This window comes from Phyllostomus discolor, chromosome 7 (genome assembly GCF_004126475.2).
Source record: "Phyllostomus discolor isolate MPI-MPIP mPhyDis1 chromosome 7, mPhyDis1.pri.v3, whole genome shotgun sequence".
Taxonomy (NCBI): Eukaryota; Metazoa; Chordata; class Mammalia; order Chiroptera; family Phyllostomidae; genus Phyllostomus; species Phyllostomus discolor.
Window position 1 is genome coordinate 74,448,082 of NC_040909.2, and position 27,181 is coordinate 74,475,262.

At 39.8% G+C, this 27,181-nt stretch overlaps 2 protein-coding genes and 2 long non-coding RNA genes across 4 annotated transcripts in view; 3 read left to right on the forward strand and 1 right to left on the reverse strand.

Annotated features, from left to right (window-relative positions):
• Window positions 1-12,440, reverse strand: LOC118501682. Its single transcript, XR_004904316.1, has 3 exons — window positions 12,273-12,440; window positions 3,282-3,286; window positions 1-11 (listed from the first exon to the last, which is right to left on the reverse strand). It is a non-coding gene; the product is annotated as an uncharacterized LOC118501682 (long non-coding RNA).
• KCNB2 (potassium voltage-gated channel subfamily B member 2) overlaps window positions 1-27,181 on the forward strand; it is a 388,070-nt gene that overhangs the window by 355,572 nt on the left and 5,317 nt on the right. The window lies entirely within an intron of this gene.
• LOC114501791 (calmodulin-alpha-like) lies at window positions 10,260-10,888 on the forward strand. The gene has a single exon (XM_036031022.1). It carries the CDS (start codon window positions 10,292-10,294, stop codon window positions 10,709-10,711), a length of 420 nt encoding a protein of 139 aa, XP_035886915.1. The 5' UTR covers window positions 10,260-10,291; the 3' UTR covers window positions 10,712-10,888.
• LOC118501683 lies at window positions 11,726-25,841 on the forward strand. The gene is made up of 3 exons (XR_004904317.1): window positions 11,726-12,088; window positions 19,790-19,794; window positions 25,831-25,841. It is a non-coding gene; the product is annotated as an uncharacterized LOC118501683 (long non-coding RNA).

Genomic DNA, 27,181 nt, shown 5'->3' on the forward strand with positions numbered 1-27,181 from the left:
TCCCACCATTCCTGATTCATTCAGCAGATATATATGAGTGCCTCTTCTGTGTTGTGCACTGAGGGAAAAGCTCTTAACAGTGAAGGAATATAAACTTGTCTCACATGCTCCCCCTACTTAACCCCTCCTTATCCTTCATATAAACTATCACTTCCTCAGAGAAGCATCCCTGACCCCCAGTCTAGGTGTCTTCTTTGTTCTATAGAGCCTCAGCCTTCATAGAACATGTTTATTTATAAATAAACTCATTTATTGATTATTTTATTAATGCCTATCTCCCCAGCTTGAGAATAAGAATCATGTCTGACTTTGATCACTGATTTATTCTTGTGCCTGGCACACAGTAAGGCTTATCTAATTGGTGAATTGATTGGTGGCTGATGAATGGATGGATTGATGAATGAGGCATTGTTTCTTTCCTCCAAGAGCTCATAGCTTATTATAGGAAAATGAGCATAGATGGGCATGGAAAATTAGGTTTTGGGAAGAATTATCAATAGCCTTACTAAAGTGCCGCAATGCTATCTTGTAGGCAACAGGAAGCAAACCAAGATGCTGAAACAACAATGATCAGCCTAGTGTTTTCAGAAGCTCCACAAGGTAACAGGAAGGAGACAGCCTAGGAAAGGAGAATCTGTAAGCAAGAAAAGCAGGAGAGTGCTGCAGTGGCCCCCATTGTGGTCATGGATGATGGGGTTTACAAAGGCAGCAGGTGCAGAGCAGTAAGAGTGAGGGGCTGAGTCACAGTGGCTCAGCCATCCCTATGCTTTCTGAGAAGATTAATAAGTTTTACAAGGAATACCTTCCAAAAGATGATCCCCCTCGTGTAGAGAGAGTGGGGCCTGGCTCATAAAACTCCCTTACCAAGGGACCCACACAGCAAAAGGTTCCTTGAGCCAAGGGCTGATCCAAATGGACTTGACATGTGTGACAATACAAGCTGAATACAGTTTGCTATGTTCCTTTCCAGCCATTTTTCAGACAGTGTCAGGAAGATTAGCACTCCAGGTTTAGTCAGACAGTCAACCAATATTCATTCAGCACTTGCCATATACCAGGAAGTGGGAATGGAAGGATCAGAAAGGAGGACATGGACATGGCACTATCTTTGCAAAGCTCTGGGGCTCATGAGCAATCAGCAGCAGATGAGTAGGGGTAGCTCATTGTGGTAAGTATCCTGCTAGGAGAGCTACACAGAGCTGTGGGCACACAGGGGAGCCACATCCAAGCTGGTTCTAAGGGACACATAGTTTCAAGGAACACATGACCTAAACTACAAACCACATAAGGAGATGAGTTAATGGGGGAGAGGTAGAAGAACATTCCAGGCAAAGAGACCAGCATTTGCACAGCCTCCTAGACAAGGAGAAAGCAGGGTTGTGAGAGGAGGAGAAGAATTCTAGAGCAGAATGTAGGGGATGAGAGTAGAGGGTGAGGCAAATGAGGCAGGAGGTAGGCAAGGGCTTAGACAGTAAGCCAGAACAAGATCACACAGTGCCTTACAGTCCATGTCAGGATGAAGCTTTACAGTGAGGGTTTTAGGAGGATGGCTTTGCATTTAAGAACACTGATTGGTACCCATGTGGAGAGTACTCAGAGGAGCAGGACATGGGGTTCCAAGGCTGAGGCATTAATTTGGGCAAGAAATGATGAGGACCCACACTCAGAGAATGGCAAAAGGGGTGAAGAGTAATGAATATATAGGAGAGGTAATTAAGAGATCAGTTGGCAGGCTTAGGGGACTGATTGGGTGAGAAGGGAAGAAGAGAGGAGACATGGAGAATACTGGCATCACTGCGGGATGGAGAAAGGGACAGAGGAGAGATGGTGAATTCAGTCTGAGGGATGTTTGTTAAAAAGTAGCCATGGGACAGGTCTGGAACTAAAGACAGAGATTTCAATAGTCTTTGTGACTCCTCTTGTTGATGGCCATTCACAGGTAGCATGGTCCATAGCAACATGGGCTTTTGAGTCAGGGGGCCTAGGTGCAAGTCACTTTGGGGCTGTGTGAGCTTAGACATTACATTACCAAAAATATTTCTTCATCAAAAGCTAGGGTAACACTATTACCTACTTAACAGGATTTAGAGGAGATATAAAGGAAGTAATGTTGTAAAGCATTCAGCCTCAAATAACTCATTAGTGGTGAAGGCAGTGGCAGTAGGAACATGTGCCTTGGAAATGTAGATTCAAAGACTACCAGGGCATAGATGATATTTGGAACCACTGGAAGGAATGAGACTAGACTAGGATAGAATATCAGAATGGAATGGAATGGAATGGAAAATAGAATAGAATAGAATAGAATAGAATAGAATAGAATAGAATAGAATAGAATAGAATAGAATAGAATAGAAAAAAGAACACCAACATTGAAAGGATAAGTAAAGAACATACACGGTGGATATTGAGAAGTAGCCAAGAAGGTAAGAGGAAAATGAAGAGATGCTGTAACATCATGGAAACCCAGAGAAGGGAAGGTTTCAAGAAGAAAAGCCATCAGTAGAGTAAAATTCTACTAATGAGTCAAGAAAAGTAAGGACTGCAAAGTGACATTGAATTCTGGGATAGGTAGGATCAGTGACCCCTGAGACAACAGCTTAATTGAAGGGCAGGGCAAAAGATACAGCAGGCTGAGAGAAGTTGCTAGATATAGGTCATTACTTAGTATTCAAACACTTTTTATTAAAAATAGCACAGGGCATAAGAGCAAGTTAAAAAACGTTTCCTGACAGTAGAAATTAGATTTTGCCCCAGAACTCTGATTCAGTATGTAACAAAAAGACCTTCAGGGTCTCAGGTGGATGCCCCATTCTAGCTTTTTACTGGGCATTGTCAGGTGCTGGCATAGGAAAGGAAAAATGATCATTCTAAAGTCGTTTTCTACAGAGGAGACTTCTCGAATACACCATACGAACATAATGTGTTTATTCTGTTCTCAAGATTGTTTTGAAAAGGAATTAAACCCAATATAGCATCTGTGGCAGTTTTCTGCATTGCATGCATATTCACATGGAGAATTCACTTTCCCACTTAGAACATTAGAAAGTCTCTCTTGAGCAGAAATTGACAACAGCCTTCATCTCTAAGCCCAATTTCAGGGTCTTCGCAATGACTTCTGTGGATTCGAAACCAGCCATCCTTTCCCAATAACACTAACACAGAAAGCACACAGATTCAGGACTGGCACTCAGGTTTACTTATCATTGCGTGGACATGTTGGTTAATCTGGGCTAGGGCCTTTACCCTGAAACCTAGCAACAATTTTTTCCCTCAAACACACACACTCATTCATACACAGGTACACCCCATTCAAATCCTTTCACCTGGAAATTTAACAGTCAAGGGAACAGGCACCAAATGATTCATTTTTAGACAAGAGTATATAGACACATTATTCATCAAACCAGAGCCAGGTCCCTTCTCCTTGGCCAGCACTGCCTTTTTATCATGCAAATCATTTTTAATTATTATTTTTTATTTTTAATTATAGTTAATGTACAATATTATATTATTTTCAGATATACAACACAGTGATTAGACACTTGTGTAACTTACAAAGTGGTCACCCATCTGATACCACACATGGTTATTACAATATTATTGACCACGGTTCCTAAGCTGTGCTGTGCATCCCTGAGCCAACACTGCTGTTCTAGCCAGGTGCTCCCAGGCAATCACAGTCCTCTCCAATTCTCAGCTTCTTCTCAATAGGATAACTTTCAGTAAGTGATTCTTCTTGCTCAATCTCAAGTTTGAGAACTGCTGCACTAATTCTTTCTTTAACAGAGCTGTCGTGGGGCCAGACTAGCTGGCTTCAAATCCTGGCTCTGTCACATGCCAGCTGTGGGCAACTTACTTAATTTCTTTGGGCCTCAGTTTTCCACTTTTTATAATGAGGACAACAGTACTATCAGCTGATATTGTAATGAGGAGGGCAACATGAATCAACATATGCCGAATATTTATCACTGTGCATGGCCTTAACCATTGTGCCTTTCATCTTCCCCCTGTGAACTAAGGATGATAATAGTACCTATCCTAAAATGTGTGAGATTCAAGGAGGAGCTGATGCATGTAAGTGCTTGGTTGTTACTATTAAACATCTCTCTCCATATAGTTTATACCATCATCAAATCTTGCTTGGAAAATCAGGATAGCTGCTGGGCTATTTCATCAAAATTTTTATGTATCATTTTGTGAATCTTCATGGTGGATCATTTTCCCATTGATTTATTTCCTATTAATCTCGCTTTCTCCATTTTTCAAGTTGTGTTTGGAACATCCCAAAGCATGAAATCCAACTCCACATGGAAAGGAGCTTCCTGGGTTGTGGTGGGTGGAAGCTGGCTGATGGTTCTCTCCTTATGGGAGTACTGGGGCAGTGTGAACAACTTACTTTAGGAAAAACCTCTACAGTATTTGTAGTTTCATAGCCTTTGAGAAACAAGTCACAGAGAAGGTACACATATGCCCTATACACGGGGGTGTCCAACCTTTTGGCATCTCTGGGCCACACTGGAAAAACAGTTGTCTTGAACAGCACACTAAATATACAAACACTAAAGAAAACTGATGAGCAAAAAAAAGGTCGATGCATAAATTTTGTGATAGCTGCCACCACTGATAAGCAAAAAAGCCCTCACATATGGCCCTCGAGCCACAGGTTGAACACCCCTTCTAGTAACCTTATGAATTCAGTTCAGCTAAGCCAAGTGGGAACTAGCTTTTATTGTCATGGTTATGAATATGTATCATATATATCCTATATATATAAAAGATATTTATGTACACTATCGCATGCCATGCAGTGTTCTAACCACTTTAGACGTATCATATTTATTCTTTATAACAACTTTGTCACAAAGTACTAGTATCCTCCTTATCCCCTTTTATATATGGGAAACTAAAGCACAAAATTAGTAAGTAGCTCCAAGAAGATCAATCAAGTAATAAGAAGCAGAGCCAAGACTTGGACCCACGTAGTCTGGAGCCTGAGGGTACATAGTTACTTTCAGTGCTCTCATCTCTGGGAAATTAACACAGGAGACAACTCCCAAGGACATTCAAAGCAGGGCTTCATTTAAAGGGGAGGGAATAAAATGTTTAAAAGAAAGAGTCTGACCTTTGAGAAGTCTCACATACCTAGAAACTTAGTTATTGCTACTTTGCTCCAAAATGAACCACTAATTGGAGTGAGATGAAGCCTGGCAAAAAAGCTGATTTAAGTACCAAAGAATGAAAAGGGAGATTATCTTGAAAACTCCTGACATTATCAGCAACCAGTGCTGCAAAGTAAGTCCAAATTCAGAGTGAAAGTGGATACAAATAAAAGAGAAGTCATTTTATCTTCTCTTTATGTAATTTCTAAAGAAAAGATGCCTTTTATGTAACATCTGTATTTCCAGGAGAAACCTAGGCAAATTTGGGGAGAGCATGATGGAACAGAGACACCTACTGGTAAGAATGAGCCTCGCTTCATAAATTTCCATCATTTCTTTTAAGATGGTGATTCTCATTGTTATTTATATGTATTTGATAGGAACAGTATGATAGTAAGATACAGTATCTTCCCTCAGAACATTACATTTTAAAAGGAAAAAAGTGACCCCTGACTGGTACAGTTCAGTTGGTTGGACATCATTCCCGCAAAGCCAAATGCCATTGATCTGATTCCCAGTCAGGGTATATGCCTGAGTTGTGGGTTCAGGGCACATACAAGAGGCAAGCGATCACTGTTTAACTCTCACATCAGAATTCCTCTCTCTCTCCTTCTCCTTCCCTTCCATCTCTCTAAAAAATAGATAGTTTTTAAAGGAAAAAAGTGAGATGTATCCAACAACTCAAGCACAGATCTCTACTCATCTTTATAGGAATACCAAGCTACTTTTTAGCATCCTGCATCATTCACTGTGCTTGAGTAAGGCAAACACCAGGCTGGGCAAAAGGTCCCTGGGGCCCTTCATTACTTACATTTCAAGTCAACCAACCTTGATTAAACACCTGCATTCCAAGGATAGGTGAGGGAGAGTCCTCTCCCACAAGGCATTCCCATCTCGGAGGTCAGGAGCCAAAATGCTCATCCTTCTAGTGTCTCAGGGTACCTCTAGTCAAATACTTCCCATCCAGTCTGGATGCTCCTAGGAATCAGACCTTGTCTGCTCAGATGGCATATTTTTGTCTCCTCTGGGGAACTCAGATGTTACTTTGTTGCCTAGAGGTGACACTCTTCCTTCAAAAATTTTGTGAATGTGTACTCATTTGAATTCTCTCCTACACCACATCCATTGGTTGAAGGTGGAATTGTATTTTGAAAATAGTACTTTTCTAAATTTTGTCTAGGAGAAAGGGTTCAGAGAGAAGAAATGCAGAAAACAAATGAAAGAAAATAAAGTGTAGGAGAAGGAGAAAATTTGCTGGGGGATGGCAACATCACCCATTTGCTTTAGTGTCATCAGTTAAAACACTTTGGATTCTGTTCAAAGCTGCTAAACTCCCTAGCCATACCCATGTATAATTGAAAAACCATGATAGCTTTAGGAGAAACAGTTCTCAGTTGGGTTGTTGGTGTGCAATTGTTTATTTTGCTTGTTTTAGTTTCAATGTAGAATCTGGAGTTACAGAAAATTTGCCTACATGGGAAGTGCAGTTGGATGACACAAAAGTGACTCAGCCATCCAGCAATCCAAACAGAAGAGTGTCATCTGTCGGGGTGAGAGAATTTAGAACAAGATGATGAGATGTGTATCAATACACATCTGGTGAAAAAAAATGAACTAAATAGAAATAGAACTAATACTAATACAAATAAAACAGTCAAGAGGGATTTGTTGCAGGAAGGTGGGGTGGAAGGTGATGTCATGAATTAGAGGGACCAGTGGACATGTAGGTGGAAATATCACCCAAGAGGTTGGAAATGTGGCACTGGCCCCAGGAAACTCTTACTAAATCAGGAGACCCATTGGAGAGAATCCATGAGATCTTGTGAACCCCTCAAACCTTGTGCAAAGAAATCATATTAATTTGTTTACATTACAGGTTAATTGGAAATCACTTTCATTCTCATGTGCTTTTATAGAAGTTTAGTTTAATATAAAAGATTGTTGATTGCAATGGAAGCATCTAGACATGAAAAACAGTAAATCATTAAGCTAATAAGGAAAGCACTTCCTTGTGAGACATTTTTGATGAGTGCTGACGTTGAGAAATGATTTAACTGTTCAGAGAGTGAATAAATCAAAGTGAAATAAACCCATCTATGCTAAGAGAAACCAAGAATCAAAAGGTTGAATTTAGAACCAAATATACTTTCAGTGGAATGAGAGAGTAAATACTATAATCAGTTAGCTAAAAGCAGTTATTAATATGTAAGATCTTGCCCTTATTATATTGTTCAGATTTTTTTTAAAAAGCCAAAAAACAGACAATATAAATGACAGGGAATTTATTTATACTATCCTTAAATGAGAATATAGTCATTTTATTGAAAATAAAGAGTAAATCACAAAGTTAAAAGCCTGAGACCTAGTCAATAAATCAAGTCTATTTAAAATGTCCTTAATTGATGACTATATGCCACACGAGTAAGGCCAAGTATTCAAGTTTCAGTTCAAGCAGAATTTTTATTCTGCCTATGGGGTTGAGATGATGAAAAAAATATGTACATTTTATACCATTTAGTTAAGTGATAAATTTTTGACAGAATGATGGTTTCTTGTACCAAAACATATTTTTCCAGTAATATAAGCATAATTGAGCATAATAGGTGAATGTTTTGTATATAATTTAAAGGGTCAGCAAATCAAAATTATTCTCATTGCCAGAAATTCTGTTAGTAAGAATACATTCATTTGCAATAAGATATTATCTGACCCTCACAGTAGAATCAGGTTGGTAGACCAGGCAGCAGAGGGAGAGGCTGTTGGACAGATATTTCAATGGAAAAAGAGGGGGGACAGGAAGTAAGGGGAGCCACAGCAAGTGGTATGCTGGGGAGCCCTGAGCAGCTCCAAAGAGTCTGAGAACTTGGCCCTGGCAGGCAAGAGGCACAGAAGGTGCAGGGGGGCAGAAGGAAAAGCAGGCTGATACGTACCCAGGATACATAAAAGCTGCCCTGCTATGTCTCGTCTCCCAGACTGGCCTGGGATGCTAATGTACATACAATTGGGCAGTTACGTTCTTATTTTCAACCTTTCTCATCACTGTTTTACAGAGAACAAATTAGCTCTCTTCAGCCTATCTCTGTTGTGAATGTTGGTGTTTTTGTTTCTCTGCCAATTACATGGTACCTGACAGTCTCCCAACCGTATCATTAGGAGATGAGCTTTATAGCAAAAAGATCAAGGAGCATCAAAGTTGTGTCTTTTGCAATGGAACTAACTCATCATCTGTTGGTGCTTTTGTCCTCGTGTCTGCTTAGACTTTCAGAAGCAAAACACCTTCTATTTATGCAAAGAGAGGATGGGCTATGGGAATGATACCATGGAGTTTTTATTACTATTATTATTATGTTAACTCTTTTATCTATCTGGAAAGCTTAAAATTTGTTTCTCTCAGCTTAATGTCTCAGGAAATCAGATCGAGAAACTCTAAGGGCCACAGATGGCATTTGTTGGGTTTGCATTTGCATACATAAAAATTTTATGAGGATAACACACATATTCAGTGGACACTCTTTGGGTTGAGTACTGAGACCTGGACAAAATCCTAGAAAATGCTTTTTGAGGAATTCTAAACCAGTTTGCAAGTAATGTGGGAAAATGAATTTTGTGTATTTGATTATGCTTATGTAAATGATCCAAAACCATAAAAGAGTACTCTGGTACTATGAGAAAACTGATGATTCTGTCTCTCCTGGTACCCAGACCTTCAGCCTCCTAGAGGCCATTTAATGTGGTACAGCTGGCTGGAAGCAGCGGGGCTCATTGGATTGCTGTTTTATGTGCTATCTGAATATAATGTGTTTCATCATGCCTTCTGCCTGTTTGGGGAGGTCAAATTTTAGCACCTTGGCATATATAAACTTGCCTGGTGCTTAGAAGGACTAGAAGTCTAAAACAAAAAGCTGTGCTCAATAACCAACTCTGCAAACAACAGCTGTGGTCACCGATAAAATAGCCCTTTATTTGTGACTAGTGGAGAGAGGGCTTTTGATCAGTCGATGTAGGTCCTTTCTACCAGACCCTCAACCATAGCTAGCAATATTTATCAGTATTATCATCTACAAAGGAGAGATATAGCTGGTTATATATACATATGTATGTATTTGTATGCATGCATTTTTATGTGTGCACATGTTCCACCAGACTCAAAATGCTTCTATGAAAAATATTCACTTCTTCATGTTAGCATCTGTAGCACTGCATGGAAGGATAGCTCTGCCTGATCTGGGGCACAGTTGGGGTTCCCACGGCCCTGTCCACTATCACCTTTCAGTGCTGGCCATCTAAGGCATTTCACAGAACCCAAGGCTCCAGAAAACCCATTCTGAAAACCAAAGAAGGAAGTGATTCCACTATGGAGATCAAGAGAGATTTCTCTTTAGAAGATGATTCAAAATAGTTGTATGCCACCCAGAACATAGACATGTGAGCAGACACTCTTTCCTGCCATTGGAAGGAGAGGGTGTGGGGCAGCTTTCACACCTGACCTCCCACTGCTCTTTACAGCTGGTGAATATTTCATAGATGATAGGAAATGAGCCATGGCTAGAGGTTGTGACAAGGTGACCACATGTAAATCAACCACTGACAAACTGCTACCAAAAAAATATGAAATTTAAACATGAGAATGCTTGGGCTATATATAAAATTTATCTGGACATGTGTCATAATATCATCAGTATATTTTTATATCTTTAAATATTCTGGTGGTTGAATTTTGCCTTACTGACCAGGAACCACTGTAGACATGTCTTCTGTGGAAACTTGAATATATGCAGTAGTCATCACTAAATAAGCTTCTATTAGGTGCTCTCTATATTTAAGCTCTAATCTTAATTTTTATCAGCTCTACTGCCTGAAGAATAGATGTCTCATAGCTGGGTGAATGACAGAACTGGAATTTGAATATAAAACATGACCTATAGATTTTTGTGCTGGCAGTCTCACAGACATGGCACCATTACTTGCAGTTAGGCAGTGGTCCAGGTGGCAGTGCAGCAGCACCAAGCCCAGTGCACTCTGCATGTTGGCCACAGCATCAGCAGCAGCAGTGGCATCATTTCCATCACAGCCCCTGCACTGGTGCAGCCACCCTACCTTCCTCTGCTCTTCCCACCTTCCTTTGCACCATGAATGATCAGCTGAGTGAAGAACAGATTGCTAAATTCAAAGAAGCTCTTTCCCTATTTGACAAAGATGGTGATGGTACCATCACAACCAAAGAATTTGACACTGTTATGAGGTCACTGGGTCAGAACTCAACAAAAGCCAAATTTCAGAATATGATCAATGAAGTGGATGCTGACAGTAATGGCACCATTTACTTCCCAGAATTTTTTACCATGGTGGCTGGAAAAAGGCAAGATACAGACAGTGAAGTAGAAATCCACCAGACATTCCAAGTCTTTGACAAGGATGGCAATGGTTACATCAGTGTGGCAGAACTATGTCATGCCATGACAAACTTAGAAGAAAAACTAATAGATGAAGAAGTCGATGAATGCATGTGTTTGTATGTGTGCATATGTTTCACCATATCAGGGAAGTAGATATTGATGGAGATGGACAAGCCAGCTATGAAGAGTTCGTACAGATGATGACTGCCATGGGAAGACCTACTTTCAACTCCTTTTTCCCCTCTAGGGGAATCAAATAGAATGTTTTACTTACCGCTTGCAAAAAAGATAATTTACTCATTCTGTTTCTATGTAGCAAAACTGAATGTCTTGGGTGGAGAGTGGTGCTCTGCCCACAGGGCCCCCAGCCACCACAGATGAGAATAAGTCTACCAAGACATGATCTGCTTGGGGAGGAAAGGTGGCTGATCTCTCAAAGGAGAAGGACCAAGAGCCTTTTCCTCAATGGGCTTTTATTGGGTTCATTTTGCAAAGGAATACAGGTAAAGCTCATTAATCATTACCAGGCAGTAAGAATCAAACAATAAATAACATACAAAAAATTACTAAGGCTTATTCTGAGTCAGGGTCTGTTAGCTAAGGGGCTACAAAACTTTGGGAAACAAACTCATTTCCTGCCCAGATCCTTATCATTTAATTGAGAGCATTCTTAGCAAAGCAGGTTTCACAGGATTTTTATATATTTTTTTTTAGGCCTTATCACCTGGGAACCCACCCTTTCCAGCATAGGGCTGCACTGCCCTCTGTCATTGTTTCAGCCTTAAGTCACACAGGGGAAGTAAGACAGCCAAGAGATTAAGAGACTTCTCACACACAGAATGAAAACTCAGGCTATGTCAAAGCTGAAGGGCGAGGGCCCATCACCCCCTTTCTCCATAGCCCCCCAAGTCCTTCCCTGGGGCCTCTCCATGATCATGCCTGTCTTAGGTCGTTCCACCCTTGAGGAATCTTACCCATCATTGGCTAGCTAATCAAGCATTGGGGGCCAGGCAGGGTGAAGAAAAAGGAGCAGAAGTGGCACTCCTGCCAGGGAGATAAGCTTTGTCTCCTTAGTGGCTTATGGTCTGAAGGTCGCTCACTCAGCCTTAGCCATGGGGAGGTTACAGCTTCTGAAACTAGGCAGGGTGGTTCCCAACAAATGTCAAAAATACCTTTTGTCCACACACACATAATATCTGCATACATTGGTTGGTGGTCCTGTTCCCTAAAGATCAAGCTACACATCAGTTTTACAGTATAAATCCTTGTATTACCTTAATGATAAGGAAGCACTTAGTGGACTCCTTCTAGTTTCATTTGCTAATGATGAATACACTGTCTGGGCTGGCCAGTTTCTCATGCATGCTGGTTGACAACATAGTCAGGCATTTGTATTAAAAACAAAAAATGAAAAACAAATTCAAAACCTATTCAAATGGGTTCTAGTTCACTTTATTAATATAAATCATCATAGTTGGTTTACTGAAAGCAAACACATTTCAAATTGGTTTACCTCAGGATGTATGTAGAGTTCTGCGTGAAGGATAAACTATCTAGATGTAACCCTAGACTGGCAGGATGGTGCTCTTGTGCTTCCATGTACCCTGACCCATGGTGACACTGACACATGCTTGTGGCATGCCCACATGTGTTGGCTTAGTGCTATCTTCCTCATACTGGAGTGACATGGGTGTCAGGCTGTCTTCATTTATACCAGTTTTTAAAAAGAAACTTTACCAAGGGAGCATCTTTGGACTCTCTGTTTCAAAACCTTCTGAACTGTGACTTGGAGCCAGCAGAAGTAGGCAGTGGCCATGGACTTCAGCACAACCATCAACATTGCTGTTCAAGAAATTGCAATTTACATCCATTCCAAGTTGTAAATGCTGATTGTTTCATTTTTCTTTCTAATACAAAGTCCATTAACTTGCCCTGGCTAGGTGACTCAGTTGGTTGCAGATTCGATTCCTGGTCAGAGTACCTACAAGAGGCAACCAAACAATGTTTCCCTCTTATATCTACATCTCTCTCTCTCTCTCTCTCTCTCTCTCTCTCTTTCTCTCTCTTTCTCTCTCTCTCTCTCCCCCTAATCAATAAACATATCCTCAGTGAGCATTAAAAAGAAAAGACCATTAACTTAAAGAAATAACATGACATACCAACTAAGGTTTTAGTTTAAAAAGATGGAATCAATCATTTTAATGTTAACTATTTGTCATATATCACTCTTATGTGATAAATAAACATTTACCTAATCAAAAGTTGAGTCTTTTTTTTGAGACAAATCATATAATTGAAAATTCCACATAATATTTAGAAACCAGTATCAATCAATGGTCTATCAATAATTTCAACTTCTTTTAAATTTTTTAATTGTTTATTTTTTATTATATTTCTCCCTTATCATTTATCCTTCTTATACCTATTCCACCCTATTCATTCCAGTCCCCCCATCACCATATTGTTGTTGTATGTCCATGATTTTTTTCTTTCTCATTCAATTCCTCCACTCACCAACCACCCCCACTTACCCCACCCTGTTACCAGAGGTGTCAGCCTGCTCTCTATGAGTCTGTCTCCATTTGGCTTATTAGGTCAGTTTGTTCCTTAGATTCCACTCTAACTGCTTATTTCACTTAGCATAATATTCTCCAGGGCCATCCATGGTGTTGCAAAGAGTAGAATCTTCTTTTTTAACAGCCAAGTCGTATTCCATTGTGTAAATGTCCCATAGCTGCTGCTTCCAAATCTTGGCTATTGTAAATAATGCTGCAATGAACATAGGGGTATATTCATTCTTTTGAGTTAGTTTGCAGGTTTCTTCAGATAAATTCCCAGAAGTGCAATCACTGAGTTCCACTTTTAATTTTTTGAGGAAATTCCATACTGCTTTCCACAGTGGTTGCACCAGTCTGCATTCTCACCAAGAGTGCAGAAGTGTTCTCCTTTCTCCACATCCTTGCCAGCACTTGTTATTTGTTGATTTATTGATGGTAGCCATTCTGACAGGTGTGAGGTTATATCTCACTGTGGTTTTAATTAATATTTCTCCAACAATTACTTCTATAAAGATTTAATATTTTAATTCAGAAATTAATTAAAATGTACTACAATGGTAGTAATGACTGGGCACAATTTAGTATATGGCATTTTCTTATAGCAAATGCTTATAAACTTAAAACAAATATTTGCTAAATAGATTTGCTAGTAATTAATGAAACTTCATCATCCCAGCTTATAGCATAGGAAATATCATGAATCCATTCAAAACCCAAATAACAACAGCAGTGTAAAACGTAGTAAATAATAGGTCAGAAATCTAAATATCAGAACTGAGAAAGGATCAATGTGAATGTAAACAAAAGCTATATGTAGGCAGATGACTCATCAAAGTCCTAAGTCAAAGTAACGTTGAAAGACTAAGAGTTCTGTCCTTTGGGAGGATATAGAAGGAAGCCTATCTTCTCTTCCATTGATGGAAATTATCCAAAGCTTGGGAAACACTAGGATCAAGTTGTCATTGTATGGATCATTAAAGTAAAATAATAATTACAATTTACTGATAACCATTCTTGTTATTATTATATGGGTGTAGGAATTATGGTCCAGTGTGTATATATATCAAGAAGCTTTTTACAAAACATTACTTACCCTTCCTGGTATTTTCTGTTATATTCTTACTTATTCTTTTCCACTTTTTTTTAAGTACTGATGATGACTCTCAGAACTGATTTATCACCCACAAAGGGGTTGCTACTCACAGTTTGAAAAGTGCTATTCTAACTCATAGATAGAACAGATTGATGGTTGTTTGCTGGAAGAAAGGGGTGTTAGAGGACTGGGTGAAAAAATTGAAGGGATTAAGAAGTACAAATTTATAGTTACAAAATAATCATGGGGACTTAAAGTACCACATAGGGAATACATCAATAATATTGTAATAGCTATGTATGGTACCACGTTGGTACTGGAAATATCAGGGGGAACACTTTGTAAAGTATATATTATCTAACCATTATGCTATATACCTGAAACTAATACAGAATGATGCTGAATGTCAACTGTAATTGAAAAGTAAAAGTTAAAAAGAAAAATACTATTCTAGGAGCTCTTCATAGATACCTGCCACCAAGCTTAGGTAGGACCTGCGTACTAGGGGCTTGAATAACAGAGAGACTGGGATACACAGTACACTCACTGGTGCTTTTTATTTAATAATTCATTTACATAGACAACAGCAAAAGGATCCCCCAACACTTTTAATTTATAATCTACCACCAGAGGAAGTGTTTTAAAATTTGAGTTTTTAAATTTGCCAACACCAGGAACTTTCTTGTTGCTAACTTTACCATTTTAATCTGTTACTTTGTAGTTTTTCCTTATTTATTTTTCTCCTACATTTCTCTGGTATAAGTGACTTTCACAGCTCGTGGATCCACGTATTCTAACCTGTATTGGGCTGCTAGTTAGAATGCAGGTATTAATTACCTACTTAACAAATCATAACTACTTACTTGCAACAGTAAATCTCCCAATTTAAACTGTTTTTCCTGCTGACTAGGGCTCAAAACCTCTATGACTTCCATCTCTTTTTCAAATCACATTTACTTTTGAAGAGTGTGCGTGCATTGGCTCTGAGCATTCTTAGCCCCAACCCTCATGAAAGACCAGACCATGTGTCAAGTTATACAACCTGACTGAATTCGTTTTCTAGGATTTCGCTAACAAAATACCACAAACTAGGTGGCTTAAAACAACAGAAATTTATTCTCTTGCAGTTCTGGAAGCCATCAAGGTGTCAACAGGGCCACTCTTCCTCCAAAGACTCTAAGGCAAAATTCTTCCTTGCCCCTCCCCAGTTTCCAGTGCTTACTGTCAATTCCTGGAATTCCTTGGCTGCTAGGGGCACCACCCTGATCAATCTCTGCCTCCATTGTTACATCTTCCCTCTGGGTGTGTCTCTGAGCTTCTCATAGCCTTCTTTTACAGACACTGGATTGGCAGCCACCTTAATCAGATATGACCTTATCTTAATTAATTACATCTGCAAAGACTTATTTCCAAATAAGTTCACATTCTGAGGTTCAGGATGTACATGAATTTTGGAGGGACACTAGTCAGTCCAGAATGCTGACTTTCCAAAAGGACTAGTCATTAATCTAGTAATGTAACTTGTAGGTCAGTTACCAGCATCCACAGAAATGGGCCTAATGGACATTTTGAAGGAAAGAATGCACTAATTTCCAACAGGAAGTTGTAAGAATAAAGTTCTTCAACCTGTAAAATTATATTCTAGTTAATAATTCTGCCCCAAACTCTGTAATTCATATGAAAATATTGGCATTTATATAATTATATAATTTACAAAACACTTTCACATGCATTAACAACCTCATCACTACAGTCTATTCATGTAAATAAAATTGTCATAATTACCCCTAGTCATAAGTGAAGAAACCTTGACTCCGGGTCTTGACTCGGGTCATGCAGTTGATATTGTAACACAGACCCAGACAGAAGGTCAAGTCTTCTGACTCCTCATCCAGCATTCTTTGTACTGCCAAGCCAAATTGTTTTATGTGCAGGTGTTTAAAGCAATAGCTGTCAACCCCAGGCTGGGAGAGGAGGTCTGTGTGGGATTAGAGACCACTCCAGCATCACCTGTGAGATATTTTTCAGCTAACTGCATCTGCCCACCCAGAACCTCTGAATAGTGTTGAAAAAAACCCACAAGGCCTTACAGTAGACCCCGTCTCAAGAACTGAGATCCACAGGTTAAAAATTTAGGAAAGAGCCTCTAAATACATTTGTGTCTGAGGACAGAGCTTCTCCAACTTAACTGTGTGTAAGATCCCTCAGTATTCTTGTGAAAACAGACTCTGATTCGGCAGGTCTGAGGTGGGCCTGAGGTCCTGCGTTTCCAACAAGCTCCTCAGTGCTGCTGCTGGTTTGAGGATCACACTCTGATTCACAAGGCCTTAATTAAATGGCCTTCATGATAGAAATTAACTCTATACAGATAATGGGATATGTCTGTGTGATTGTAGAAAATGTCCCCATTTTCTACAGCTGTAAAAAGCAGGACCTCTCTGTCTAGTAAATGCCTCCTCAATCCCTGCTAAGTACAGAAACTCTGGAGACTGTTGAAATCATGGTCCCCAACTGCAGCTGTCAAAAGGAGCCAAACTGGACTCCGTTAAAGACCCTTGTTTGCGATGTTTGGCTTCCTATCACAAAGAGCCCCTGTCATCCATGTGACAGAAGCCCTCAGTGAGCTGCGGCTGCTTGCTGGCCCTGGGACAGCACAGCAGCCCACCACTACAAGCAAATGTAAAGTGAATCACAGGTTGTCTTCATTGGCCACTGGGCTTGGCTTCCTTCAAACGTTTCCCTCAGCAGAGATGCTACATTTCAGCAAGGCCCTCGCAGGTCTTCTGTTTGCTGGTGTTTCTGTAATGTGGTCTTAATGACGTTGACCTCAAAACTATTTTTCAGAAGAGGTTTACTGCAGAGATTCATTAAAAAGAAAAATAATGATTGCATTAGGGCTTTTGTTTTTTCTTTCTTTGAAGCTGCTGAGACATTGTTTTTAGATATAGGGATAATAGTGGAAATAAATTCTGGCAATTCTCTGTTAATGGTGATTGATGAGCTGATGAGTCCAACTAAGTGTCCGAGGAACAAAGCCAGTTTTTAATGGCACTTTAATTTAGGAAATTTAGAAGACTTCCTTGCAGAAATTGGAAGTTGGAGTGGATTGGAAAAATAATTCAACAAATAAGCATGCTTTCAAGGAGCAGCTAGTATAAATGGGCTGTTAAACTTGTCTTTGGCCCATGTGATTTCTGAATATACATTTAAGGTAACATTTTATAAAACAGACTAGTTCCGGCAAATAATAGAGCATGTGTCATAATGTTTTCATGGATAATGGACTGTTGTTTCATTCCAAGACAGAAAAATCTCTATTTCTTCTTTAAAAGACTATTTTTAAAAGATTTTATTTATTTATCTTTAGAAAGAAGGGAAAGGAAGGAGAAAGAGAAGGAAAGAAACACCAGAGAAAAACCAGTGTGTGGTTGCCTCTCACATTCCCCCTACTGAGGATATGGCCTGCAACCCTGGCATGTTGTCCTAACTGGGAATTGAACCAGCAACTCTTTGGTTCTCAGGTCAGCACTCAATCCACTGAGTCACACCAGCCAGGGCAGAAATATCTCTATTTCTATTTCAAAACCTATTCTTATTAGAATATCTGTAATATGAAGAAATATTACTCTCAGAAATAAATGATGATGCAAGTCAAGGATCATTTTGAGTTTTCTATCTGAATGAGATAGTAATGGAGATATGTGAGAGCTACTTAATCTCCCTGGTAAACTTAGTCACAAACATGAGAGACTCCCGGACTCTCCATCTCCATAGTGAGTAAGGTTGAGATTCCACATCATGAATATTTTTATAACCTATTCTCTTTTTTACTGCATTGCAGTAGAAACATCTCTTGTCTTCCATTGCACCCCTATCCCAGTCAGTCACACATGTTGCAGTCAGTGATCTTTCCAAAATGCAGATCTGAGCGGCCATTCCCTTGCTTAAAATCGGTTGGTGGCTTTTATCCCTCAAGTTTTAGCAAGCATTGGAGTCACCTGGAGGACTTGCTAGAACACAGATTGCTGGACCCCTCCTCAGGGTTGCTGACTCAGTAGGTTGGAGCAGGGCCTGAGAATTTACATTTCTAACAAGTTACCACATAAGTCAATGCTGTGAGTCTGAGGACCACATTTTTAGAAAACTGGTCTCTGGAAGAAAGTCCACCAAACTCTTCATTATCATTGCATTGAGTATTCTTCAGAATTTATCCATTGCTTAATTTCCCAGAAGGGCCCCAACCACACTCACATTTGTGCCTCTACCTGCATGCCTCCACCTGCATACCAAGCTACTCAACAACTTGAAACCAGGGCTTTTGCAAGGATGTGAAATTTGTGCACTGCACAAATGGAGTCATCCTTCACATTCTTTTATCTCTCTTGGTACTCTCCGGAGTTAACCCTGGAATCACCATGGACTCCTCCATGCCATGGCTCCTTATGGATGGCCCAGTCATGCAAAACTACTTGGAACTTTCTGAGCAAACCACGTTCTGGGCTTTGAAGCCCTTGGGTACCTCTCCTCTCAGCCTTGATCCCCTTTTCCGGGTAGAAACTTCTACCTATCCTTTCAGGTCTCCCCCTCAAAAAGATGTACGATTTGAATTCTTCTTAGAGCAATGAAAACATTTTTCCAAGAGGAAAAGGAAGACTGTTATGGATTCTGTATAAAACTGTAAATACTCTAAGTTCAAAACACTAAGTTTTCAAAATCTGTTTCTCCCTGAAATTCTCATGAATTATCATTTTAAAGAACTAGAAAATTGATAAGAACTGAAGAAAGAAGGGAAGCCTCTTTTGTTCTAGGTCTGAATGAATCTAATATGAGTATTTATATAGACAAGGTATTTTAACAATTACACTTATAAATAAACGTTAAATGGATTATGCAACATTCTTAAGTATATATTTTAATGACATGTTTCATTATTTTTTTGTGATGCTTTACTTCTGGCTGCATGAAAGAGTGATAAATGAGTATATTTGTGTGTATTCCTGTGTGGGTGTGTGGGTGTACATGCATGTAAGTAATTTTAAATAGATAACTTATATTACTAATTCTTTTGGGGGGCTTCACATTTAATTGAACAAACTTAAGTCTACCAAGATCTATACATGGAACTATCACTGCCTTCTCTGGTTGGATTAACTGCAGGTTCCAAGTCATACTCAGGAAAAAAAAAAGTGATATAGAATGAATAGAGCACTTTTTCTCTCTTTCTTTCAGTTCATTAAATCCTCACCCAAGGATATCCATTGATGAAAGAGAGAGAGAGAGAGAGAGAGAGAGAGAGAGAGAGAGAGAGAGAGGGAGAGAGAGACATCAATCAGTTGCCTTCCATATGTGCCCTGATGGGGAATCAAATCCACAACCTTTCGTTGTACAGGACAGTGCTCCAAGTGCTCCAACCAACTGAGCCACCTGGTCAGGACTACAGCACTTTTCATTAAGTAAATATACCCTTCTATGAGGGTGAAATCCCAAACTGATATGCAGTCAAAAGCAGGATTCTCAGAAAATAAGGTAAAAAAGAAAAAAGCAATCTTCTCAGCATAATGAAAAAAAGAAAGAATTAAGAAAAAGTATAGAGCTCAAACCTTCGAAAAGATTATGTTACTGGACTGGACTTGAAAAGATTATGTTATTGGTCTGTTACCACAAAATCGGCAATTTATAATATGAATTTCTACTGTTAAAAATTCTATTGGTGGTTAAACCTTTTAGGCTAACTTTGGGCCATTTGGAAGCAGCAGAAAATAACTGAAAACCTGTCTTATTTTCTTGGGTGATTAAAAAATATTTGGATTCTTCAAGGTCCATTCTCATTTTCTCTAGGTCTATGGACTTTTCCCTTCTTTTTGGGTTATTCTTTTTTTAAAATATATTTTATTGATTATGCTATTACAGTTGTCCCACTTTCCCCCCTTCACTCCCCTCCACCCTGCACAACCCTTCCCACCCACATTTCTCCCCTTTAGTTCATGTCGATGGATCATACATATAAATTTTTTAGCTTCTACATTTCCCATACTATTCTTACCCTCCCCCTGTCTATCTTCTACCTACCTTTTATGCTACTTATTCTCTGCACCTTTTCCCCCTCCCTCCTCCTCCCACTCCCCTGTTACTAATCCTCCATGTGATCTCCATTTCTGTGATTCTGTTCCTGTTCTAGTTGTTTGCTTAGTTTGCTTTTGTTTTTGTTTTAGGTGTGGTTGTTAATAATTGTGGGTTTTTACCCACAATTATTGCTGTCATTTTACTATACATGTTTTTGATCTTCTTTTTCTTAAGATAAGTCCCTTTAACACTTCATATAATAAGGGTTTGGTGATGATGAACTCCTTTAACTTGTCTGAGAAGCACTTTATCTGCCCTTCCATTCTAAATGAAAGCTTTGCTGGATAGAGCAATCTTGAAAGTAGGTCCTTGCCTTTCATGACTTGGATTACTTCTTTCCATGCCCCTTCTTGCCTGCAAGGTGTGTTTGGAAAAATCAGTTGACGGTCTGATGGGAACTCCTTTGTAGGTAACTGTCTCCTTTTCTCTTGCTGCTTCTAGAATTCACTCCTTCATTTTAATCTTGGGTAATGTAATTATGATGTGCCTTGGTGTGTTCCTCCTTGGGTCCAACTTCTTTGGGACTCTCTGAGCTTCCTGGACTTCCTGGAAGTCCATTTCCTTTGCCAGATTGGGGAAGTTCTCCTTTATTATTTGTTCAAATAACTTTTCCACTTGTTGTTCTTCCTCTTCTCCTTCTGATACCCCTATAATTCAGATGCTGGAACATTTAAAGATGTCCTGGAAGTTCCTAAGCCTCTCCTCATTTTTTTTGAATTCTTGTTTCTTCATTCTGCTCTGGTTGGATGTTTCTTTCCTCCTTCTGAGTTACTCCATTGATTTGAGTCCCAGTTTCCTTCCCATCACTATTGGTTCCCTGTACATTTTCCTTTATGTCACTTAGCATAGCCTTCATTTTTTCATCTAGTTTGTGACCAAATCAACCAATTCTGAGAGCATCCTGATTACCAGTGTTTTGAACTGTGCACCTGATATGTTGGCTATCTCTTCATCGCTTAGTTGTATTTTTTCTGGAGTTTTGATCTGTTCTTCCATTTGGGCCATTTTTTTTTGTCTTGACACACCTCTTAGGTAGTAAGGGGTAGAGCCTTAGGTGTTCATCAGGGCAGGTCAATGCAGTCACTGGGTTGTGATGCTGTATGTGGGGCAGGGGTCTGAGTGGGAACAATGGCACTTGCTCCACTCTCTGTTAGATTTCAGTCACTTTCCCCACTACCCACAAGCAATTTGGGCCCTCTGGTGCTGATTCCTGTGTGAGAGGGTTTGTGTACATTCTAGGACTCTGTGGGTCTCTCCAATGAACCCTCCTATGAGGCTGGGAGTTTCTCCCAGCACCTCAATCCCCACAGGTGTTTTCAATTGGTGTTTTGAGGCTTTACTTCCCCTCAATGGGACCCTGGGTTTCATGGTCTGTCTTGCTCCCCAGTTTCACCTGGTTTATCTGCATTCAAATGTGGGACTGCCCAGTCCACCAGCTGCCTTGTGCGCTGTCCCCCTCCACAATCCACCAGCTGGGTGGGTCCACCAGCTACCGCTTTGCCATGACTCCTCTCCACCTGACTCTGCTCCTCCTACTGGTCTGGATGAATGTGTCTACTTTAACTCCTTGGTTGTCAGATTTCCATACAGTTCAATTTTCTGTCAGTACTGGTTGATTTTTTTCTCTATATTGTTGTTGTCCTTATTTTGGTTGTGCGAGGAGGCACAGTATGTCTACCTACACCTCCATCTTGGCCAGAAGTCTGGGTTATTCTGTTATTCAAAGTAGATTATGAAGTGCCTGCTGTGTATGAGGTACTGTAAGAAATTCTGTAAAAGAGATGTAATCATTTCCTCCCATAATTCTAGGATTGTGTTTGAGAAACACAACTATCTCCTATGAAATCATCAAATTATTATTTGAGAAGGTTGTAAGGTTTTATGGTTGGAACAGAACTGATCAAAACTCTGGCCAACTTAAGCTAAAGGGTTGGGTAGAGACACTGTACTGAGAAGTACTATTCAGGCAGAAACTGAGACTCCCCATAATGCAAGCATGTCACTCCTCCTTCTGGAACACTGCCATAACGTGCACTCATCCCAGCAACACCAAATCTCCAGGTCTCTGAGATCAAACTGCAGATTTCCAGGAGAAGGAGAATCTGCCTGGGTCAACCTGAAGCAGGGATTGTCCTCTGGGTCAACATGCCATGGAGGTAAGGTTGCCAGACCAAGTACAGAATGCCTGGTGAATTTCCTATGAACAGCAAATACTTTTTTACTATAGGCTTGTCCTGTAAAAGAAATTGATTCAAATATAACTGGGCATCTGTATTTTTATTTCCTAAATCTGACAGTCCTGCAAAGTGGCAGCTGAGCACGGGCAAGGCCACCAAGGGAGACTGTGTGAGTTCCAATAACCATAAGAACTGTCAGTGACACCTTCTGTGCATTTGGTCAACCCAGGAAATAAAGGCCACAAACATCCAGAGAGGATAGGCCACGTTGGGATCTGGAGGCCCAGGGAGGGCTGCATGGGAAGTGGCAGGATGTGGGCAGATGGAGGACAGTAGAGGAAGTAGTGACTGGTGGGGTGAAGGGGAATGAGGGCCAACATGCCCAGGAAGCAATGAAGGTCCCAGCCTGGCTAGAGGGGAAATTCAAGCCAATTCAACCACCAAGAGTGATTGATAAGGAATAGAATGATTAAACTAGCTAGAAAACACATGGAACTAAAACAAAATCTTTACAAGGGTCTCAAAATCAGAATCAGTTACCAATTCCCCACACTCCACTGGGGATGAATCCAGATGGCATATAATTAACATAAGTTAACCATTTATGTATGACTTTAGAAAGTAATATGTGTTGATCTTTATTTTCCTTCTGCTCACCTTCTTGAGTTCACTTCAGCTCAGCTAAGTAGAAGAGGCAGCATCTTAGAAGGTAGGCAGCTGTTAAGAAAAGTCCAACTTGGATTCTTCTTGACTCATTTGCACCAAGTATGCACCAAGGAAGAGAACCATCTGTCCTTATGGCCCTCCTAATGATGCCATGCACATGAATGCAGGATGTTGAAACAACCACCATCTAAGCATTGGGGTCACACAGAATAAGGAACTGGATTCTTCTTATAGCCCAACAGGAGTAGATGTATGAATTGGGAAGTTCTCAAATAACTTAATAATTAACATTTCTAGAAATTTATAGCTTGCAAAGTGTGAGCATGTATTTTATTTTATTCTTGTATTAGAGTTATCTGGAGAAACAGAATCAATATAGTATATAATATATAATATGTAATATATAATATATGCATGTACACATACATAAAATAAATTAGATAGATAGATGGATAGATAGAGCTAGATACGTAGGTGTACAGAGAGAGGCAGACAGACACTAAGGAATTGGCCATGCAATTGTAAAGGCTGGCAAGTCTGAAATACACAGGGCAAGAAGACAACAGGCTGGAAGTTCAGGTAAGAGTTAATGTTGTAATAATCTGTAGTCCAAAATCCACAGAGCAGACCAAGCAGACTGCAAACTCAGGGATGGTTTCCATGCCAGTCTTGAGGTAGAATTGCTTCTTCTCTGGGAAACCTGTCTTCATTCTTAAGACCTTCAAAACTATTCTATGAGGCTCACCTGAGTTATGGAGGGAAATCTGCTTTACTCAAAGTCTACTGATTTAAGTGTTAATCACATCTAAAATATACCTTCACAACAACTTCTAGACTGGTGTTTAAAAGCTAACCACCAGTTTGTTTGCCCAGAAGCTAAGTCCCATATTACAACCATTTCCCTCCCTAAGCACTTATTTAGACGCCCTGAAGCTTCATTTCTTTATCTATAAAGTAAGAAATGGAGTATTCAAAGATTTCTTATACCTTGAGTGCTCTGTGATTTTTTATGGTCGAGGTATCAAGTTGAATTAAATTCTGTTGAAAGGATGCATTCCACTCATTCTGTACTGTGTCCTTCTCCCCAGGCCTATCATTCATACACTGAAGAGAAGAGTCTAAGCACTTATGTTGTGTTTCTTGGAAGGGGAGTTAAACAGTCCACAGAGAGGCGAACCATGATCCCTGCCCTTCAGGGGCTGGCAGAGGCAGTGATTTCATGTTCCTCCAAACTGACCCAGTCTCTGTTTCTTTGCTCTCTGGCTTCTGAAGACTTCCATAAGACAAATTAACTAAAAAGAGGTTGCCTCATCATTACAGTGTGTGTAAGATTAAAGGTCTCCCCATGCCTCTGTTGGTCCCTTCTTGTAGAATTACTATGAATATTAAAGTTCCCATAACAAGCCTCTGCCTAATGATTTGCTTCCTAAAATTGAATCCTTTCAAATACAGAAATATATTGTAAGTGGTGAAACAAAGCTTGTTTCAGGATATACTGAGAAAATATCAAAGCACTATCTTTAGTCGTAAGATAACCAGAAATGCTCCTCTCAAAGAATTGTTTTTGTATGTGAGAATAAAAAACAAAAGAACTTGGTAATATGTAGAATTGGGTTCATTCTCACACCACCACCACCACCACCACCACCACCCACCTCCACAAATGAAAGACATTATGCAGGTTTAGGGCTGAATTAACTTGTATGAGGATAATTAAGTCTTTGCAAACCCCTCATTCAACAGCCCACAAATGGGGAGGGGGGAGGAGAATTGAATTCCTGGGTTCCTGTTGCCCATAGGGCCAGAATAATTAAGTCAGCTGAACCTTTCAGTAATAATCATTCTTCATATGTGTAATGTTATGCAAATCAGCTGAGAGTTCTTAAGCATGGAGTCTCATTTGCCCTTGTCCAGGGAAACATCTGAGAGAAGAAAGGACTAGTGGCGAACCAAGGTCCACCAGCCTTAGAAGAGAACATGTGTGTTCAAGGAATCCAGATGCTAGAACTACAGTGAAAGATGGTTCTTCCTTTGGTGCAAAGCAAAGCATTTACCTTCTGGTTTGCTGCATCCAGAAGTCTGCTGGGAAGGAGCTAGAAATAGAAGATGGGTAGATGCAAATTATGAGATTCTTTTCTTTTAATTTAACCTTTATTGTATTTTTTTCCATTACCACTAAGTCCCCTTATACCTCTTTCCCCAAAGCAATCACCACACTGTTGTCCATGTCCATGAGTCCTTTTTCCTTTTTGCTCAATCCCTCCACCCCCTAAGCTCCCCACCAACTCCTCATTTCTTCCTTCAACAAATGGTTTGGCTTTTGGTTTATAGGCTCAGAAATGCCACTGTGCTTTTTGGGGTTTTGTTTGTTTGTTCGGTTGGTTGGTTGGTCGGTTTTTAAGTAGACATGATACTTTTTGCAGGCCTTTTCCTTCCTGTCAACTTAAATAAGTTGATTTTCTCCTGAAAATTCTTGTTGCCTTGTTTCCCCATGTTCTTTTTTATTGCTGATCAGGATTTTTTTTAAATGTATTATATCCCACTAAGAAGATAAAGCAGGAATTGCTGAAGAGTTAAGAGTTATAACTCATTCACTGTCACTTCTCAGCATGTATTTGGGAAGGAAAGAAGGAAGGAAGCAAGCAAGCAAGCAAGCAAGCAAAGGAGGGAGGGAGGAGAGGTTAGGGGAGAGGGATGAAACTACCTGCACCAACTTTCATTGCAAGGCACAGAAGTTTCCATGTGGTTTTGAGGAGTGCTGAATGTCAGTGAATATAAAGCAGATTATCACCCCAGAGACCCAAGCTGGAAAACTTTCTGCATATTTGAAGACTCAAGGCAGGTCAAGTTTACCTGAAGCAATCTCAATCCAAAGCTATTTTTAATTGAGATATAATGGACATATAACATTGTATTAGTTTCAGGTATACAACACAATGATTTCATACCTGTATGTATTATGACATAATCACCATAGTAAGTTACCATCCATCACCACACACAGTTATAATTTTTTCTTGTGATGAAAACTTCTAAGATCTACTCTCTTAGCAATTTTCAAATATATAACACAGTATTGTTAACTCTAGTGACCATGTGGTACACTATATCCCAAGAACTAATTTCTTTTATAAATGGAAGTTTGTACCATTTGACCCCCTTCACCCATCTCAATCCCCACCCTTGGTCCAACTCTTAAACACTATTGGCAAACTAAACAGTTCCAAACTAAGGTAAATAAACTACAGTCATCTGGGTTTGGCATGGAAACCACTGCTTAGGTGAGAGAATGTGTTTGAAAGTGTTGAAAATATGAACATTAAAGAGGTCTGCAGTTGTATTTCAATGGGGAATAAACAGTTTGTGTTCTTTATTTTGTCCCAGTTATGGCCAAAGCCTTTTCCAGACACATTCCCAACTGTTCTTATGCTCATCCCTCTTTCCATATAATAGGGTGCCTCACGTGCAGGATCTGGGTTGATCCCTAACAACCTCGGAGGCAGGCAAGCAAGTGTGAGGCACCTCATTTTGAGGGTATGGTCACTGAGGCTTGAAGTGGGAGCTAGCTGGTCCCGATGTCCAGTGGTGCAGAGCATGCATTTTAATTCCTTGCCCTGCATTCTTTCCTGCACAAAACACCCATTATCTCGAAAGGAAATAAAATCAGCAAGTTGGTAAATTGAGACAACTGCCTCAATAATACTACTGCCTGACTTCCTGTCACAAACAGAAATCAACGCAACCAACTTTTGGAACCTCTTAATATAAATGCTGGGGGCCCTGTTCCTAACCCCCAATGACCAGGAATGTCTGTGTCTGAGGAAGGAATTTAAAACATTATCAAGACAATTCAAAAGGGAAGAAAAGTTTTATCCAGAAATAATATCTATTCTCAGTAACTAATTGCTTATGTGTATGGAACATACACAGTGATATTTTTCAAAGCCTTGCCATTTGAATTTCTTAAGCAACGAAATTGTATTTTGGCAATTCAGTCTTAGTGACA